General features: G+C 62.2%; 1 protein-coding gene across 2 annotated transcripts; it reads right to left on the reverse strand.

The window, feature by feature from the left end:
• Positions 1-448: 448 nt before the first annotated feature.
• CCDC88B (coiled-coil domain containing 88B) lies at positions 449-17,186 on the reverse strand. 2 transcript variants are annotated; one of them, XM_032282959.1, is made up of 27 exons: positions 17,028-17,186; positions 16,601-16,746; positions 16,335-16,446; positions 16,178-16,247; positions 16,030-16,088; positions 15,846-15,929; positions 15,608-15,751; positions 15,231-15,376; positions 14,996-15,077; positions 14,691-14,849; positions 13,992-14,138; positions 13,706-13,814; positions 13,407-13,543; positions 12,164-13,324; positions 7,833-7,960; positions 7,623-7,740; positions 6,427-6,522; positions 6,125-6,265; positions 5,361-5,617; positions 4,864-5,007; positions 4,511-4,697; positions 4,131-4,276; positions 3,823-3,921; positions 3,484-3,650; positions 2,631-2,837; positions 2,406-2,474; positions 449-915 (listed from the first exon to the last, which is right to left on the reverse strand). In XM_032282959.1, exons 1-27 carry the CDS (start codon positions 17,085-17,087, stop codon positions 860-862), a joined length of 4,431 nt encoding a protein of 1,476 aa, XP_032138850.1. In that variant the 5' UTR covers positions 17,088-17,186; the 3' UTR covers positions 449-859. The 2 variants fall into 2 exon arrangements, with proteins under 2 accessions (XP_032138850.1, XP_032138851.1); XM_032282960.1 differs by lacking the exons at positions 15,608-15,751; positions 15,846-15,929; positions 16,030-16,088; ... (2 more) ...; positions 16,601-16,746; positions 17,028-17,186 and having other exon boundaries at positions 15,186-15,253.
• Positions 17,187-17,219: the final 33 nt, after the last annotated feature.

Consider the following 17,219-nt stretch of genomic DNA (forward strand, 5'->3'; position numbering starts at 1 on the left):
ATTGCCCCCCTTCCCAGGCACCGTGCTAGAAGCCCTGATCAGAGAGCCAGCGTCCCTCCTACCCCTCGTGGCAGCCCCTGGCATTAAGTGATGCCCCACTGGACCGTGAACTCCCTGGGGAGGGGCTCAACCTCAAGGAAGGAGGGGTGATGGGTAGGAGGAAGATATGGATGGAGAGAAGAGGGTGCCCTGGGAGAGGGTGGGGGTGGGCCACACCCCTGAGCCCAGATTTTCGACCCCAGTCCCTGCTGGCCACCCAGGATGCCATGTCCTCTCCATGTCACCAGGATGTCCGGGCTTTGGCTGGCAGACTGGCCAAGCCGCTGAAGAAAGCCCTGTGCTGCCCCATCCAGGCAGGGGTCCTCTGGCCACACATCCCTGCCAGCCGGAGGACTGGGGCTGCATGTGTCCCCAAGGAACCCGATGCGGCCAGCAGACAGAGCAAGACTCAGGTAGCTGCAGTTCAGCTTTATTCTCATGCCCCTCAAGTCCCAGCTAAGGCTCAAGGTCAGCCCAGGCCACAGTCCCCCGGCACTGGGACTCAGCTCCCCACCTGGCCGGGGCCGGGGGCTCTCTTGCTGACTCCTGCCAGCCTCCTTCAGCTGGGGGATGCCCCAGAGACCACCGCCTCAGCGGGAACTGCCTGGAAGAGCCAGAACCCCAGCCTGGGGTGGCTCGTGGGGGCCAGCCGTCCCCGCTGTCCACACACTCGTCCCAGCTCCATCGCCGGGCCCAGGCCTCCTTGTTCCAGGACTCCCCGAGGGGGCCCTGGCTCCCTGAGCTCTTGGGCTGCCTGGGGCCCCCGCTGACACTCCAGCGGGGAGAGGGCTGTGCTCCCAAACCCCCTGTCCTCACGGTGTCACTGGCTGAGGGATGGGGCGAGAGGACGTTTCTCCGGTTCCTGTACCTCAGGGCCTAGAGGGAAAGGCTCAGCTCAGACCCACCTCCCTCAGGAGGACTCCCAGGGTCCCAGGAGGCCCACAGGCCTTCGAATCCTCTGCCCAACCCCCCACCTGCCAATACCTCCCCCTTCCACCTGCACCACGCCCACCAGTCCTCAAACACGCCAGGCCTTCCCTCCACGGTTCCCGCTCCCCAGAATGCTGTTCTCAGGTACGTTCACACGACAAACTCTCCCCACTCCTCCCGAGTCTTTGCTCCAACTTCCCCTCCTCTCCGAGGCCCACCCCAGCACCCTAGCTACTAAAACTCCAGCCAGCCCGACCAGAGCTCCAGACTCCTCCCCCGCTCTCCTTTCTTCCCAGAGCATTAGCGCCTCCTGATGGTCTGTCGGAGTCTAGGGCTGAGCTGCCCCGGGCGGAGCTGAGCAGGTGAGATGGGGCTGGCCTGTGACGTTCTGCTAAGACCTACTACGCTTTTTTGGCTTTTGTTTTTGAGACAGTCTCACTCTGTCACCGAGGCTGGAGTGCAGTGGCACAATCTCAGGGCATTGCAACCTCCGCCTCCCGGGTTCAAGCGATTCTCCTGCTTCAGCCCCCCAAATAGGTGCGATTATAGGCATGAGATACCATGTCTGGCTACTTTCTGTATTTTTAGTAGATAGGGGATTCCACCACGTTGGCCAGGCCAGTCTCAAACTTCTGGCCTCAAGTGATCTGCCTGCCTCAGCCTCCTAAAGTACCAAAGACTTATATGAAAAAATCATGTCTGGTCAGGCATGGTGGCTCACGCCTGTTATCGCAGCAGTTTGGGAGGCTGAGGCAGGTGGATCATCTGAAGTCAGGAGTTCGAGACCAGCCTGACCAACACGGAGAAACCCAGCCTCTACTAAAAATACAAAATTAACCAGGCACTGTGGCACATGCCTGAAATCCCAGCTACTCGGGAGGCTGAGGCAGGAGAATCGCTTGAACCCAAGAGGCCAAGGTTGCAGTCAGCCAAGATCGTGCCATTGCACTCCAGCCTAGGCAATAAGAGAGAAACTCCATCAAAAAAAAAAAAAGAAAGAAAGAAAAAATCATGTCTAATAAATAGCTCATTCATGATTTTTACGCCGGCTACATGCTGAAATGGTGAACACATAGGCACGTTGAGTTAAATGTTATTAAAATTCATTATACTGTCTCTTTTCACTTTTTCTGATGAGGCTACTGAAAAACTTAAAGTTATCGTGTGGTTCACACCATATTTCTAGTGGACAGGGCTGTTGTAGATAATAATTATTTTTAGGCAAATTGTTTGCTATCTGCCTCCTCACACCAGAACCTTCCCTGCTGTGTCCCCTGCTAGCATGTCACCTGGTGCTTGATAAAGCATCGTTGTCAAATGAGAGAATGGATTAATGCCATCTGTCCAGGGCATTAATTTATGCAGGGAGGGGGTCAGGGGAGGGGTCAGAGGAGGGGCCCCGGGCAGACAAAGAGCCCCGAGCAGGCCCCACTCACCCTCTCGGCTGGCGTCTGCTTCGTGCTCCGGGAGGGTCTCCACGGAGCTCCCCCATCCCACACTGGTTCCTGTGAGGCACAAGGCAACCACTTCATCCCGGGCCAGTGCGGAAGTGGGCAGGCTTGCAGGAGATACGGGGACAAGAAGGAAGCTGCCTCCCCCAAGGAGCTGGTGGGTCCACAGAGAACCAGGGGCTGGCTGGGACAGTGACTCTTCTCCCTCACCTTTGCCCTGGGAGATGGGTGCCCCCAGGGGACCTGGACGACGCTGTCGGAACCGTTGCCTGGGGGTGTCCCCAGGGCTGAATGACTCAGAACTTCGCCCCACCGGGAACCTTGAGCTGAGTTTCCGCCGCTGCCCACCTGCCAAGGTCTCGTCCCGCAGGCAGAGGGAGCTCTGGGCCCGGCGCATGGGTGCCGGGGAAGGGGACCCTGCAAGAGGCGCATTCAGGGAGGGGGTCAGAGGAGGGGAGGAGGCTGAGGCTCATGCAGGGAGGGGTTCAGAGAAGGGGAGGGGGGTCGAGGCTCATGCGGGGGGGGGGGGAGGGGAGGGGAGGGGGGCTGAGGCTCATGCAGGGAGAGGGTCAGAGGAGCAGGGGTTGGGTGGAGTGGAGGGGCCAGTGGGTGAAGCTGCCCAGGGTCAGGGAGGGGAGGTGCAGAGGTGGGGGAGGAGCCAGGCAAATGAGGGGGGCAGCAGGAGGCTGGCCCTGTGCCGGCCTTGACACTAACTCACTGCATGACCTTGGCCAAGGAGCTTCCCCTCCCCGGGCCTCAGTCTCCTCATCTGCAGTCTAGATCAGTGACCTCTCCCGAGGTCCTCTGCACCTCCCAGATCCTGGGCTCCGCTGGGGATGGGGCAGGCTGGGTGGGGACAGCACAGGTAGGAGGGAGGTGGGGGCCAAGGGCAACCCTGCAGGGCCCAGGACAAAGAGCCCCTGGTGGCATCAGGGCAGGCTGGGCAGGCCTCAGAGAACGCCAGTGGGGGCATGCACACAGGCCAAGCAGTGAGGCAGGCACCAAGGCGGGGGCGGGGGATGTAGGGCAGGGGCCATCCTGGCCACCTGACTCCCAGACCCACCTGTCCCATCCGCCTCCCTGTCTTCGGGAAGCTCTGTCTCTGGAGGGCCCCCCAGGCTCTCGGTGCTGCCAGCCCCATCGGCCCCCCGGCGCAGCCCCCCAGGGGGGCCCCCCTCCCGCCGGGGTCGCATCAGCCTCTTCACCTTGTCTGCCAGCCAGCTGCCCTTCCTGGGGGCAAGAGGGCATAAGAGGGCGTCAGGACAGGGAGGAGGGAGGGAGAGAGGGTGTCCTGGGGACGACAAAGACCAAGTTGGCCTTCGTGGGGCCTGGAGTCAGAGGGCAGGGCAGGGGCAGAGGTTTGTGGTGTTTCCAGCCCGAGGGAGGTGACAAGGCTGCTCACTTGGTCCGGGGCAGGGGCCCGGGCTCCAGCACGCGGTACTGGTCCATAATCTTCTCCACGAGCTTCTGCTTCTCACGGCGCAGGGCATTAAGCTGGTCCCTGGCAGGAGTGAGAGGGGAGCGGTGGGCATGAGGCCCAGGGAAGCCAGGGCAGGAGCACGGCACATGTGGCAATGAGGACGTGCTGGTCCAGCCATGCCACAGATCCGACCGATGTGGGAGGCCAGCTCCAAACCTGTCCATTGGGGTCTCCCCAGAAACACCTGAAGGGGAAGCAGGCTGCACCCAGCTCCCAGGCCTCCCACTCACAGGTACTCCCGCTGCTCCCGGTGTAGGTGGTCCCGGCTCTCCAGGCTGCGCTCCAGGAGCTCCCGGTTCTCTCGGCTCAGGGCCTGCACTTCAGCCAGCAGCTGCCGGTTCTCCTCTTCCTGGGCACTCCGAAGCTGTGTCAATAGCTAGCAGCAGGCAGCATGGGTCAGGGGATGGGACCTAGTTCAGGACCACCTGGATCTAGGCTTAGGGGTCAGAGCACCCCTCCCCTCCTCTGACCCCCTCCCTGCATGAGTCCCAGCCCCCTCCCCTTCTTTGACCCCCTCCCTGCCTGAACCTCAGCTCCCCTCCCCTCCTCTGACCCCTCTAGACCCACACCCCCTAGCCACGCCCACCCCCTCCACCAGGCCCCGCCACACCTCACACTGGGTGGTCAGCCGGCAGGCACTCAGGTCCAGCTGCTGGTTGGACTCTCGCAGCTGCTGGCTCTGCATCTCCAGCTGTGCCCGCTCCAGCTCCAGCCGTGCCAGCCGGCCCCGAAGCTCCCCGCGTTCGCCCTGCAGCTCGCCCCGCTCCCGAGATACCTCTGCCAGCAGCATCTGAGCCCTTCAGAGGCAAGGAGAGCTGCTCTCCAAGGGCCCTGGGTCCCCAGACCAAGTGCTGGCCAGGGGAGTTATTCTGGGGAGGGGAGGCCAAGCAGGATCCCACACCCCCAACCCACTTTGGGGATGGGGCCACAGAGAGGCGCTAGGGGCTGTGGCAGGGCCGGCACCTGTCATGCTCGCTCTGAAGCCTCCGCAGCTCCTCTTCCAGGCCCCGCTGCCGATGCCCATCCTGCATGAGGCGTTCGCGCTCTGCCAGCAGGGCCACTTCCTGTGCCTCCACGCTGGCCCGCTGGGCCTGCAGCTGCTCATGCCTGGGATGGACAAGGGGCTAAGAGGGCTGCGTGGGCCTGTGGCCACGGCAAGCAGGCGGCTGGACTACCTGGACCTGGGGAGGGTCTGTCACCTCCTAAGGATAGCTCCCCTCAGGGAATGCCATCGGGCAGAACGCCATGACAGGCACCCACCATCCCCAAGAGGTGAGCCCCACCGTGAGCCCAACCCAAAAGTTTGGGGGGGTGCAGCTACCCCAGAGGGCACAGCAGTGGCCGGGGCGCCACAGAGCAGAGGTGGAGGTGCTTGCCGGTGGGGGCCAGACCTGGTCAGGAAAGTCTGCACTGGCAGGTGGGGGGTGCCAGGGAGGAGCCAGGCATTTGGGGATGCTCACCGGCCCTGCAGCTCCCGGTGGGCCAGCTCCAGCGCCCGCATGTTGGCCTTGAGGTCTCGGTGCCGCACCAGCAGTCCCTCTAGCTCAGCCTCCTGCCGCCGCTGCAGCTGTGCCAGGGCCTCGTGGTCCCGAAGCAGGGCCTGCTGCTGCCCGCGGGTCTCCTCCTGGGACCGTCGGGCTGCCCGCACCTCCTCCTCCAGCACCTCCAGCTTCCGGTGCAGCTCCTGGCCCTGCACCTCCAGCACAGACTTCTCGGCCTAGGGCAGAGGAGGGAGGCAGAGGCTGCTGGGGAGGAAACCCCGGCTGGAAAGTACATGAGGGGCGGGGGGCTAAGGGCAGAGGGCAGGGCCCAGGACAAGGAGAGAGCTGTGGAAGAGGCAGAGGGCTGGGAGCACAGCAGGGAGCGCAAGGCCTGGCCAGAGGCTGATGAGTGGCTAGGGGGAGGCAGGGAGGCTGGCTGGGCCAGGCTGTCCGGGAGGGGCGCAGGGCAGGATGGGACTGTGGCTCCCTGTGGAGGGGAGAGCTGGGACAGTGAGAGGGCAGGGCGACATGGGTGCAGATGTGGGGGCTGGCGGCAGGTAGGAAGAGGCAGCGGCAGGGAGGATGGTGTGAAGTGGTGGCTGGGGTCAGAGGACAAGGATAAATACCACTGGGGAAGAGGTGGGGCAGCTGGCTGGGAGCTAGGGCAGGAAAAGGGCACAGAACAATCCAAAAGGGGCAGGGGGCAGTACATGGGCAGCGACAGGCACCTGGGCACCACCCACCTGCAGGCGGCTGCTGTGCTCCTGTGCCTGATGGCTCTGCAGCAGCAGCTCCTGGGCACGGCCCTGAAGGCTCCCCAGCTGCCCCTCCAGGTGCTGCAGCTGCCCCTGCAGAGCTGCCTTCTCTGCCACCAGAGTTGCATTCTGCCCAGAAGTGGGGGTTAGCAGTAACCAGGTGGCAGGGGCACCCCCCAGGCCCACCGCAGGCCCACACTCATGCTGCACGGGGCACCCCCCAGGCCCACCGAGGGCCCACACTCACGTGCACGGGGCATCCCCCAGGCCCACCGCGGGCCCACACTCACGCTGCGCTCCACCTCGATGAGGCGCACGTTCTGGGTCTCCACCAGCGGAGGCTCAGCACACCCTTTGGGCCCCAGCCCTACAGGGCCCTGACGCAGCTGCAAGGGGAATCCCTGGAAGGTCATGTGGGGCAGCCGCAGTGGCTTGGGGATGCTGCAAGGAGCCAGGCTCATGAACCTGCCCCGCCAGCAGCATTTAGCCCAGCCCACCCCACCCCCATCCCATACCTTCCCCCGGATCCCACATGTCCCATTCCTGGTTCCCGAAGCTCAGTCTCCACGCTGCCCTTCTCAACTTCTCTCCGTCTGCGGCAGCACCTTCTGCTCATAACGCCTCTCATCCTACTGCTCCTCTAAGCCTCTTTGGTTTGGTTTTGTTTGAGATAGTCTCGCTCAGGCTGGAGTGCAGTGGTGTAATCTTGGTTCACTGCAATCTCTGCCTCCTGGGTTCAAGCAATTCTCCTGCCTCAGTCTTCTGAGTAGCTGGGACTACAGGTGTGGGTCACCATATCTGGCTCATTTTTGTATTTTTAGTAGAGACAGGGTTTCATCATATTGGTCAGTCTGGTCTCAAACTCCTGACCTCAGGTGATCCACCTGCCTTGGCCTCCCAAAGTGCTGGGATTACGGGCATGAGCCACTGCGTGCAGGCTCCTCTAAGCCTGTTTCGACCCCACCTTCTCCACAAAACCTTCCCTGACTGACCTCACAGGTGCCTGCTAGGTATCTTGCTGGGTACTACCCTCCCAAACCCCTGCACGGCCTCCTCACAGCCCCTGGCACCTAGTTATCACCACCTGTTTTCTTGCCTGAGGATGGCAGCCTGGGATTGGGGCCCCCACCACCGCACCCTCCGTATGGAGCCCACATGCAGCCCGGGCCTCAGAAATCATCGCTGGCTTCCATCATGCCAAGCCCTGAGCTCCCTACGCTGGGAGACCCCGGGTGAGAGAGACGGAGCAGGCACCCACAGCAGAAGTTCTGTCCATGTGCAGAATGGCAAAAACGAGCCCCAGAGAAGGCCACGCGGCCACCTGACTCCCAGCACAGTGCTCCCTGCAAGCGGCCCCACATGGGGAGTGAGGCACATAGCTAGGCAAGAATGCAGGGGCGAGACCAGGAGCACAGGCGACCCTGGCTTGTGCTCATGGGATGGAGGAAGGAATGACATGGTCCCCAGCTCCCAGGCCGGCAGTCACCTGGAACAGCTCCTCTTCCAGCTGCAGGGCCCTGGTCTTGAGCTCCATCAGCGCCTCCTCCTTGCTAGTCGCTGCAGCCTGTAACTCAGCTTCCAGACGCTGCTCCAAGCCCTGGTACCTGCCAGGAGAATCCTTGGTACTCAGCCCCACCCCCCCCCCCCCCCCCCCCCCCCTGCCCCCCTCACTCTTCCCCCTTAGCCCTGTCCCCACCTCTGGTGCTGGCTTTCCTGTTCTCGCAGAAATTCCTGGCGCTCCAGAGCCGCCTGCTCCAGCTCACGCTGCAGCTGCTCCAGCCGAGCCCCCAGCTCCTTGCCTCGCACCACGGCCTTCTCCAGCTCCTGAGGGCAGGCAGAGCAGACTCAGAGCAAGGAGGCAGGGGACAGCCAGAGACAGAGGCCGAAGAGCCAGGAGAGCTGCCTTTCTGTCCTTGACTTGCCATCCTGGGCACACATCGTTAACCCTTTGGACTCCCATCTATACTGCCTCATCTATAAAATGGGAGCAAAGCCTGGTGCCCTTTAAATTGGGCATGAAAGAGCTGGGGGTCATAAGGCTGGCAGGACGTGAAGAACGCTCCTGCACTGGAGTCAGAGACACACGCTGGGCAAGTGCCGTCACCTCTCTAAGCCCACGATTCTTCATGTGCGCAGTGAAAGGTGGACGCACCCGGCGGGCTGCCACCCCCGCCATGTGACAGCTAGACAGCTAGAGGGGCTTAGGAAAGGCAGGTCTGGTGAGCGTCCTCGGCTACACGGAGGCCACGGTGGGCTGGCGGGACAGGAACTCAGGGGTTGGCAGTGGGGCTCGGGGGCAAGGAGATGCCAGAATGTTGCCAGCCAGGTGATCTGTGGCCTTTGACAGTTGGGCTGCACCACTTTGGAAGGGGACGGGAGGCCCATCCTGGCCTCTGGGGGCCAAACCATTCTGCCACGTGGGGCCCTGGCAGGATGAAGCTTCGGGGACAGCTGCCCCTGACCAGCTGCCTGCCAAATCCTGCCTTGGAAGCCAAGCCTAAAAGCCTTGCCGCTGAAAACTACTTTCCTGGCTTCATAACCAAACCTAGGCCTTGCCCCAGGGGCACTGCACCTCCTAACACCCATGGGCACCACCTCTCCCTGGAAAACTACAAGTCCCATGAGGCGCTGCTGCCTGGCTGGCTGGCAGCCACTAGCGCAAGTACTGGGGTAGACATCACGGTGACAAGAACCTCCCGCCCAGCCCCTGTCCTGCCCTCCTCGAGGCCTGGCCACAGCCCTCCTAGGACCCCCACCACCACAGCCCTCCTAGGACCCCCCCACCATCACAGCCTTGGAGGCTTCTGCACCCAGTGAACAACCTGAGAGGCCCCTGGTTCCCTGACCTCCCCGGCCAGCCACCTCCTCCTGCTCCAACCAGGAAATCTCACAAAATTCCCCGTATCCCCAGCTTCTCCCACCCTCTTGGTCCTTGGAGCCGGCTCTTCCAGCCCACCAGCCCTACCCTCACCTTCACTGCTGGCATTCCCTCCCGTGGGAACAGGCCCATCCTAGGTGCCAGACAGTGCCCCAGTCTCCCTACACTCCTTCTTACAGAACCCTACAAGGCAGGTACAGTTTTTTTGTTTTGTTTTGTTTTTTGAGATGGAGTCTCGCTCTGTCACCCAAGCTAGAGTGCAGTGGTGCGATCTCGGCTCACTGCAACCTCCGCCTCCCGGGTTCAAGCGATTCTCCTGCCTCAGCCTCCTAAGTAGCTGGGACTACAGCCACGTGTCACCATTCCTGGCTAATTATTTTGTATTTTTGGTAGAGACGGGGTTTCAGTGTGTTGACCAAGATGGTCTCAATCTTCTTGGCATGGGAGTGAGGGTGAGAGAAGACTTGGACATACTTTTTTTTCCTTTTGAGATGGAGTCTCACTCTGTTGTCCAGGCTGGAGTGCAGTGGCGCGATCTCAGCTTACTGCAACCTCCACCTCCCTAGTTCAAGTGATTCTTCTGCCTCAGCCTACTGAGTAGCTGGGAGGACAGGCACACGCCACCATGCCTGGCTAATTTTTGTGTATTTTTAGTAGAGACGGAGTTTTGCCATGTTGGCCAGGCTGGTCTTGAACTCCTGACCTCAGGAGATCCGCCCACCTCAGCCTCCCAAAGTGCTGGGATTACAGGCGTGAGCCACCACGCCTGGCCTGAGGCAGGTACAATTTTTATTCCAGTTTTACAGGAGAGAAAACTGAGACTCAGAGAGGTTAAGTAACTTGCCCCAAGCCACACAGCTGGAACTTAGGCAGGTCACCTGGACAGACAGCCTCTCAGCCACACCCCACAGAGTGGACCCCAGAGACAGCTTCGCACCTTCCCTGTCACATTCGCCAGAACCCCCTTATCCTGGGCATGTCTTGCACAATGCCTGACCCCACGTCTACCCAGCAGTGTGCTCCCCAATCCCCATCCTCATGAGAGGTCTCTGAGCAAATTACTCTTCCTCCCTGAATTTCAGGGTCCTTTTCTGTAGAGAGACGGAACTGGAAACTGCCTGCACGGAGGACTCAGTTCCTCGCCTGTGTTGCAGTCTTACAGGTCCCCTAGCACGGGGACCCACTGACCCAAACGCCTTCCCGGTGCCTTTTCATACGCAGACCTGACCACTTTGCCCATTGCAGAGCCTTCAGTGGCTGTCCAATCCCCCATGGCAAAGCCCTAATTCCTTTTTTTGTTTAAAGATGGGGTTTCACCATGATGGCCAGGCTGGTCTTGAACTGACCTCAGATGATCCACCCACCTCGGCCTCCCAAAGTGCTAGGATTACAGGCATGAGCCACTGTGCCCGGCCCTAACTCCTTCCTTAGCTTGGAAGGAAACTGAAGCCACATCCAAACACTGGAGTGTGAGCTTGCTGGTCACTGCTGTGTGCCCAGAGCCTGGTACAGGGCCTGGCACCAAGAAGATGCCCATAAACATGTTAAAATGAATAAGTAAACGTGTGTCAGCCTGGCACAGTGGCTCACACCTGTAATCCCAGCACTTTGGGAGGCCGAGGTGGGCGGATCACCTGAGGTCAGGAGTTCAAGACCAGCCTGGCCAACATGGCAAAACTCCATCTCTACTAAAAATACACAAAAATTAGCCAGGCATGGTGGCGTGTGCCTGTCCTCCCAGCTACTCAGTAGGCTGAGGCAGAAGAATCACTTGAACCAGGGAGGTGGAGGTTGCAGTAAGCTGAGATCGCGCCACTGCACTCCAGCCTGGACAACAGATTGAGACTCCATCTCAAAAGAAAAAAAAAGTATGTCCAAGTCCTCTCTCACCCTCACTCCATGACACCCTAGCCAGCCTCCTTTGCCACTTACATCGTGGCCACTGCCTCCTGATGGCTCCAAGCTCCCCTCCCCACCAAGGTGACCCTCCTCAAGCCCAGCCCCACGCCATTCTGCCCTGGTTTTCCCTGCCTGGGGAAGGAGGGCCAATATCTTCAAAGGTGGCCCTCATCTCCCCTTCCTCCTGGGCCCTTAGTCTTTTTTTGTTCCATTGGTTGGTTTTGGTTTTGGTTTTGGTTTTTTGAGACAGAGTCTCACTCTGTCACCCAGTCTGGAGTGCAGTGTCACAGCTCACTGCAACCTCTGCCTCCCGGGTTCAAGCGATTCTCCTGCCTCAGCCTCCCGGGTAACTGAGATTACAGGTGCCTGCCACCACACCCGGCTGATTTTTGTATTCTTCTTTTATTTTTTTTTTAAGATGGAGTCTCACTCTGTCGCCCAGGCTGGAGTGTGGGCGGGATCTCAGCTCACTGCAACCTCCGCCTCCTGGGTTCAAGCGATTCTTCTGCCTCAGCTTCCTGAGAAGCTGGGAGTACAGGCACACACCACCATGCCCGGCTAATTTTTGTATTTTTAGTAGAAATGGGGTTTCACTACATTGGCCAGGCTGGTCTCAAACTCCTGACCTCAAGTGATTCGCCCGCCTCCGCCCCTCAAATTGCTGGGATTACAGGCGCGAGCCACCGTGCCCGGCCCCTGAGCATCTTTAATGCCTTCATCTTTGTACATGCCATTCTCTCTGGACCAAATGTCCTTCCCCACCTAGTGACACTTTGGTCACTCCTCTGGGAAGCCTCCTTGCCTCCTCTTGGGCATCAGCTCGCCCTCCCACAGGCTCTCATAGGGCTTGCTCTGAAGAGACAGTGCTTGAACACTTACAGCATGCCCTTTCCCGGCATGAACCAGACCTTTACCGCTACTGTCTCCCGAGGTCGTCCCCAAGACCGGCCCAGGTGGCTAGGAATAGCACCCTTGTTTTACAGAAGGAGGCTTGGGGTAGAGATGAGTCAACTGCTGCAGGCAGAGAGCCAAGATGTGCACTAGGTGGTCCCGCCCCTCCCACAGCGCCCCCATCGGGCAGTGGACGTGGCCAGGCACACCTTTGGAAGGCAGGGGTGGACTTGGCCTTTCTATCTCCAACCCCAGCTCGGTGCTAGGGATGCACCGAGCAGCTGCTGATGGAATCAGTAACTCCCAGCAGCCTGGAACCCTGCTTCCCTACCCCGGCTGTGAGCCCCGACCTGACCTACCCCCTGGAGGGCCTCCTTCTCCTGGCGCTCCCTCTCGGCCTCCTGCAGGTGCTGACGGCCCTCGCGCTCCAGCGCCTGCATCCGTTCCTCCGCGGCCTCCGACTGGGTCCGCAGCCGGGACCCCTCACGCTCCCACTGCCTCCGCTCCCGGCCCGCTGCTGCCAGGGCCTCCGCCAGTGCCTCCCGCTCCCGGGACGCAGCCTCCAGTTCCCGGCGGGCAGCCTCCACTGCCTCCCGCAGCCGGGCTTGCTCCTGGGCCTGGGCCTCTGCCTCCCGGTGGGCCTCAGCCTCTGCCTTTCGAGCTTGGGCCAGCTCCTTGGAGAGGCTGGCAGCCTCCACACCTTGGGCCTCCAGCTTTCGGGCCTGGGCTTCCAACGCCGCTCCAAGGGCCTCAGCCTTCCTCCTCAGCTGTGTCACCTCCTCTCTGAGGGCCTCCTGCTCTGCGACACCACTGGCCAGGCTCTCCCCTGGGATTGGCTCCTCCCAGGCCTGGACCTCAAGAGCCTCTTCTGACTTCCGCTGTGGTTTTTGCTGGGCTGGGTCCCCGACCATGCCCTCCAGCCTCTGGTCATGCCCTCTGGCCTCTGTTTGTCCCGTGGCCAGGTCCAGGTCCTGACCTGGGCCCTCCTGCTCCTCCAGCTTCACAGGGCCGGGCTGCAAAGGCCCTGGCTTGTGTTCAAGGTCCTCCTGTCTCAACTCCTGGGCCTCAGGCACCGACTCACCTTGGGGAGCCTCTCTTCCCTCAGTCCCTCCTCCCAGCAACTGCTGGGCCTGAATTTTGGTTCCTGGACCCTGGCGAGGAGACACAGAGGCAGGGCCCTGGAGGGAGGAGCTGTGGCCAGCCTTCTCCAGGGACGCCTGTGTCCCCACAGCAGAGTCTGACTCTTGAGGGGACCAGTCTGAGGTGTGGGGGTCCAGGGCAGCTGCCTGGAGAGGCCTCTCTGCCTCCTGCGGGTCTGAATCAGGTGCCTGGGGACACTCAGCTGACCCCTTGAGCACTGAGTCTGATGCCAGGGGAGCCAAGTTCAAGGTCTGGGGGCCTCCATCCCTCCCCTTCTGAACCAAGCCCTGGGGGCTGTGGTCAGAGGCCACAGGAGTCCGGGGAGCCTCCTCCAGGCCCAGCAGCACGGGATCCTCGCTCGGCGCCTCCAGCAGGGGGTGCTGAGGGCAAAGGAGAGGGACAGTCAGGCCTAGGGATGGACTAGGGGAGGAGCCGACCAGGACGCTGTGGGAGGGGACTCACCTGGCCCCCTGGTTGCCCTTGAAGCACCTGAAGCAGCCCTCGAAGCTCCCGGTTCTCCCTCTCGAGCATCCGCAGCTGCCCGGCCTCTGCCTCCCTCACCTCGTCTTGCAGTGAGGGGACTGCTCTGGGCAGGGGTGCTGGGGGTGTAAGATGAGGTCAGGACCCCTCTCTTACTCCCTGGTTCCTCACATACTGCCCCAGAGGACTGGGGGAGGGGAGGAGGTCAGAGGCTCTCCGCAGTACAGCTGCTGGAAAGCACAGGTAGCCCCTACCCCAGCCCCTCCACTGGGGTCCCTCACCTTCCCCAGGGGAACCCGGGGGCGGCTCCAAGCTCCGCTGAAGCTCCAGCTCCAGCTCCACATTCTCCTCAGCGAGCTGGTCCACCTGATGCCGCAGAGAGGCCAGCTCCTGGGGGCGAGGGCAAGGTCAGACAAGCCCTCCACACCACGGCCAGGCCGAGTGTGTAGGCTGGAGGGTCACTAGAGGTCACCAAGAGTGGAGGCTGCACGAATCACTAGAGACCCCTAGGAGATCAGTGGGGTTATGGGAGTGACAGGGCAACACAGCTCACTCTGGCGACCTCACCGCATGGGCCTCGCCCAGCCGGGTCCGCAGCAGCAGGTTCTCGCGCTGGGTCTCATGCAGCCGGGCGCAGCGCTCGCGGGCAGCCTCCAGCTGCTCTTCCAGCAGCGCCTTGGAAGCCTCCAGCACCCCTGAGAGCACTCGCTCCTCCTGGTGGGAGACCAGGGAGAACCAGTGAGCCATGCAGCCCTATGCACTCCAGGGCCTGGGGGTCCCAAACTCCTTCCCCACGGCCTGTCACAGACTCTGCCTCCCTCCCCCACGCTGCACCCCATAAGTCTCTAGGCCCCGCCATCCCTTGCATCTTCTTCTCTCCAGGGTCTTTTCAGGTACTTTCTCCCTCGCCTCTGGCCCCGCCCTTCTGTACATGCCCCGCCCTTCTGTACATGCCCCGCCCCTCCGTGCATGCCCCGCCCCCGTGCATGCCCCGCCCCTCTGTGCATGCCTCTCCCCTTCTCCCCAGGAACCGCCTTCGTCCAAGGCTGTATCACCTACACAGCCCCACCTCTCACCTCCACCTGCCCCATCCTCCGGAGGCCCTTTCCCAGACGCCACCTCCCAGCATCTGTCCTCACCTATTTCTCCACCCGTGACGGTCCCCACCAGAGAACCTGCTTCTCTCTTTTCGAGATACAATCTCGCCCCTCCTCCTGGCCCGCCCCCTCGCGCACGCCCCGCCCCGCGGTCCCGCCCCCGCCTCACCTCCAGCTGGCCCTTGCAGGCCTCTGCCGCCTGCAGCCGCTCGCGGCAGCGCCGCAGCTCCTCCTGCAGGCGGGGAAGGCGGCCCGCCCGCTCCCGCAGCGCCTCTGCCTCCTCGCGGTACAGCTCGGCCCGCTTGGCCTGTCCTGACAGCGCCTGGGCCTGGACCAGACAGTGTGGAGCTGGGAACAGCCAGCCGCGGGCCGAAGGGATTAGGGACGGGACAGAGCCGGGCTGGGAGGGAGGCAGTGGGACCGCGTGCGGGGAGGTTAGGGAATGCCGCGGTGGCGGGGAACATCTGAGCGCACCTCCTGGCGGAGCCTTCTTATTTCGGCCTCCAAACCCTGCACCTCGGCCTGGGAGTCTAGCAGCAGCTCTGCCTTCTCCTCCCTGGAGGGAAGGAGCAGCTGGAGAGGGTCTGGGGTCCACAACCCCCAGCCCTTCCCAGGCCTGATCCCCTCCGTAGCCACCAGGGCTAGGGTCCCATCCAGGCTTAACCTGCCCCTCTCCATTCAGCCCCCTTCCCAGGCTGCGCATACTCACAGCTCCTGCCGCAGACGTCGCAGCTGAGCCTTGGCGTTGGCCAGCTCCAGGGCCAGGTGGTGCGAGGGGCCCTCGGCGGGAGCCCTAGAAGGAACCTCAGGCCTCAAGCAAAGGGTTTCTCGCTCCAGCAGCAGTTCAGCCAGCCGCTATAGGAAGTCAGGGGTCAAGGGTCAGAATTAACTTATTCAATGCCTCTGCACATTGACCCCCAGCCACAATACCAGTCATGAGGTTGTGGTCTGGGGTCTTGGGCCATCTGATTTTGACAGTCCCGAGACCTCAGACCACAACCCCATACCTGGGCCCCCAGCTTCCATCTCCCTTGCACAACCGGCTCCCTGATGGTCCTCCAGCCACGATGCCCCTGCTGCCCCTACCTGGGCCCCCAGGTCACGCTCCCGTGCCAGCCTTGACAGCATCCCCATCAGGCTCCGGGACAGCATCTCCAGTTCGGCAGGTGCCAGCTCCCCAGGCTCTGGCCCAGACAGTGCCAGCACCACGCCAGCCCCCGGCTGGGTCACCTGGAACGCAGGGAGAGCAGTTCAGTGGAAGAAGCGGTGTGGCAAGGGCGTCCCAGGTGCCATACCAGTCTGGGCGGCCGACCCGCCTCAGTACCTCCTGGATGGCAGCGGCCAGCTCGCTCTGGACCTCAAGACTGAGGCCCTGGATGTGGCGGATAAAGAGTTCCCGGTGCTCACACTAAGGAAGGGGAGGGGCGACAGGAATGGGAGCTGGAGCAGGATCTCCCTCCTCTGTCACCAAAGCTCGACCCCAATTTTCCCTTCCCCCACCGGCTCACCTGTACCGATGCCCCCAACAGTAGCCGAAGAACGCCTTCCAGCTGCTCCATCGCTTCTTCTGCAGGGCACATGCCCCAAGGGGTTAACTGGGCAGTGTGGGGGGGTAGTGCTGGGGCAGAGGCAGGAGAGGGTGAGTGGGGAGAGCACCTGAGAGGGGGTCAAACCCCAGTGTCTGGAGGTCTGGGGGTGGCAACAGGATCAGCAGCCGCAGCTCCTCCTGGAGTCAGAGGGGCAGACTATGAGGGACCTTCCCAAAGAAGCTCCTCTTCCCTCCTGTCTCCACCTTTCCCTTGAGACCCCTTACCTGGTAGAAGTCCCTTAGTCGGCCCCACAGGTGGTGCAGGTTCCACACTCGCCAGGCAGCAGGCCCATCATGGCCCCTGAGCATCCGAGGTCCCCCTCGGGAGCTGGGGGCACTATGAGAGGGAGGTGGGATCAAGGACCCGCCTCTTGTCAACAGGCCTCGCCAACCGTCCCTCAAGCCCTGCCCGCTGCCCATCAGGCTCCGCCCACCAGCTTCCCCTCCCCTCAGATCCTTCCCTGCCACCGCCCCTGCCCGATGCCCCTTACATGATGCCCAGCACCCGGAGGAGCAGGGCCCCATCGCTGAGGCGCAGGAACCTCTTCTCTGAGCAAAGGGGCCCCTCTTCCTCCTCTTCCTCTTCTTCCCCCTCCGACTCCTCCGCCTCCCCCACCAGCCCGGCCAGTCCCAGCGCCTGTGAGGAGCCCAGAGGGGTCAGCCGACCAGCAGAGTGAACCCGGAGCCCCTCCGGCCTGCCCCAGTGACCCCAAGCACACCCCCACCCGTCCTCTGAGTGCCTCTGGCCCCTCTTCCCTCACCACAACCCACCCTCCCTCCCATATCTCCATCCTCGACACTTGAACCCAGCCCTCCCCTCCGGCCTGGCTCTGCCTCATCCTCCCCCAGCCAGCCCCAACACCAGCCTGTGGCTGGGGCTCATTTCCCCTCCCCAACCCGCTGCCACCTGCCCCTCACCCAGGTAGCCAGACTCCCACTCAGGAAGTCTCTGAGCCTGGGCCCCTTGCCCCCCTCCATGCCCGGGTGAGGGTGCCCGTCTCGCTGTGGCAGCTGCACCTGCGGGGAGAGGAAGAGGAAGTCCCCGAGTGGGGGATCCCTGGGGCCAGCCACAGACACCCCGTGCAGCTTCCTCCTTCCGGGTGCGGGCGG

The sequence above is a fragment of the Sapajus apella genome, unplaced genomic scaffold (assembly GCF_009761245.1).
Source record: "Sapajus apella isolate SASKATOON/1434 unplaced genomic scaffold, GSC_monkey_1.0 scaffold14, whole genome shotgun sequence".
In the NCBI taxonomy this organism is placed as follows: Eukaryota; Metazoa; Chordata; class Mammalia; order Primates; family Cebidae; genus Sapajus; species Sapajus apella.

What these genes read in the sequence shown, in the direction of transcription:
- CCDC88B (XM_032282959.1), bottom strand. Translation starts at nt 17,087, where the DNA reads ATGGAGGGGGGCAAGGGGCCCAGGCTCAGAGACTTCCTGAGTGGGAGT. An exon ending in GTGGGAGTCTGGCTACCTGG is followed by an intron (nt 16,747 to 17,027) that starts GTGAGGGGCAGG and finishes GGCTCCTCACAG; the next exon opens with GCGCTGGGACTGGCCGGGCT. An exon ending in CAGGGAGGCGGATGGGACAG is followed by an intron (nt 2,838 to 3,483) that starts GTGGGTCTGGGA and finishes CGCCTCTTGCAG; the next exon opens with GGTCCCCTTCCCCGGCACCC.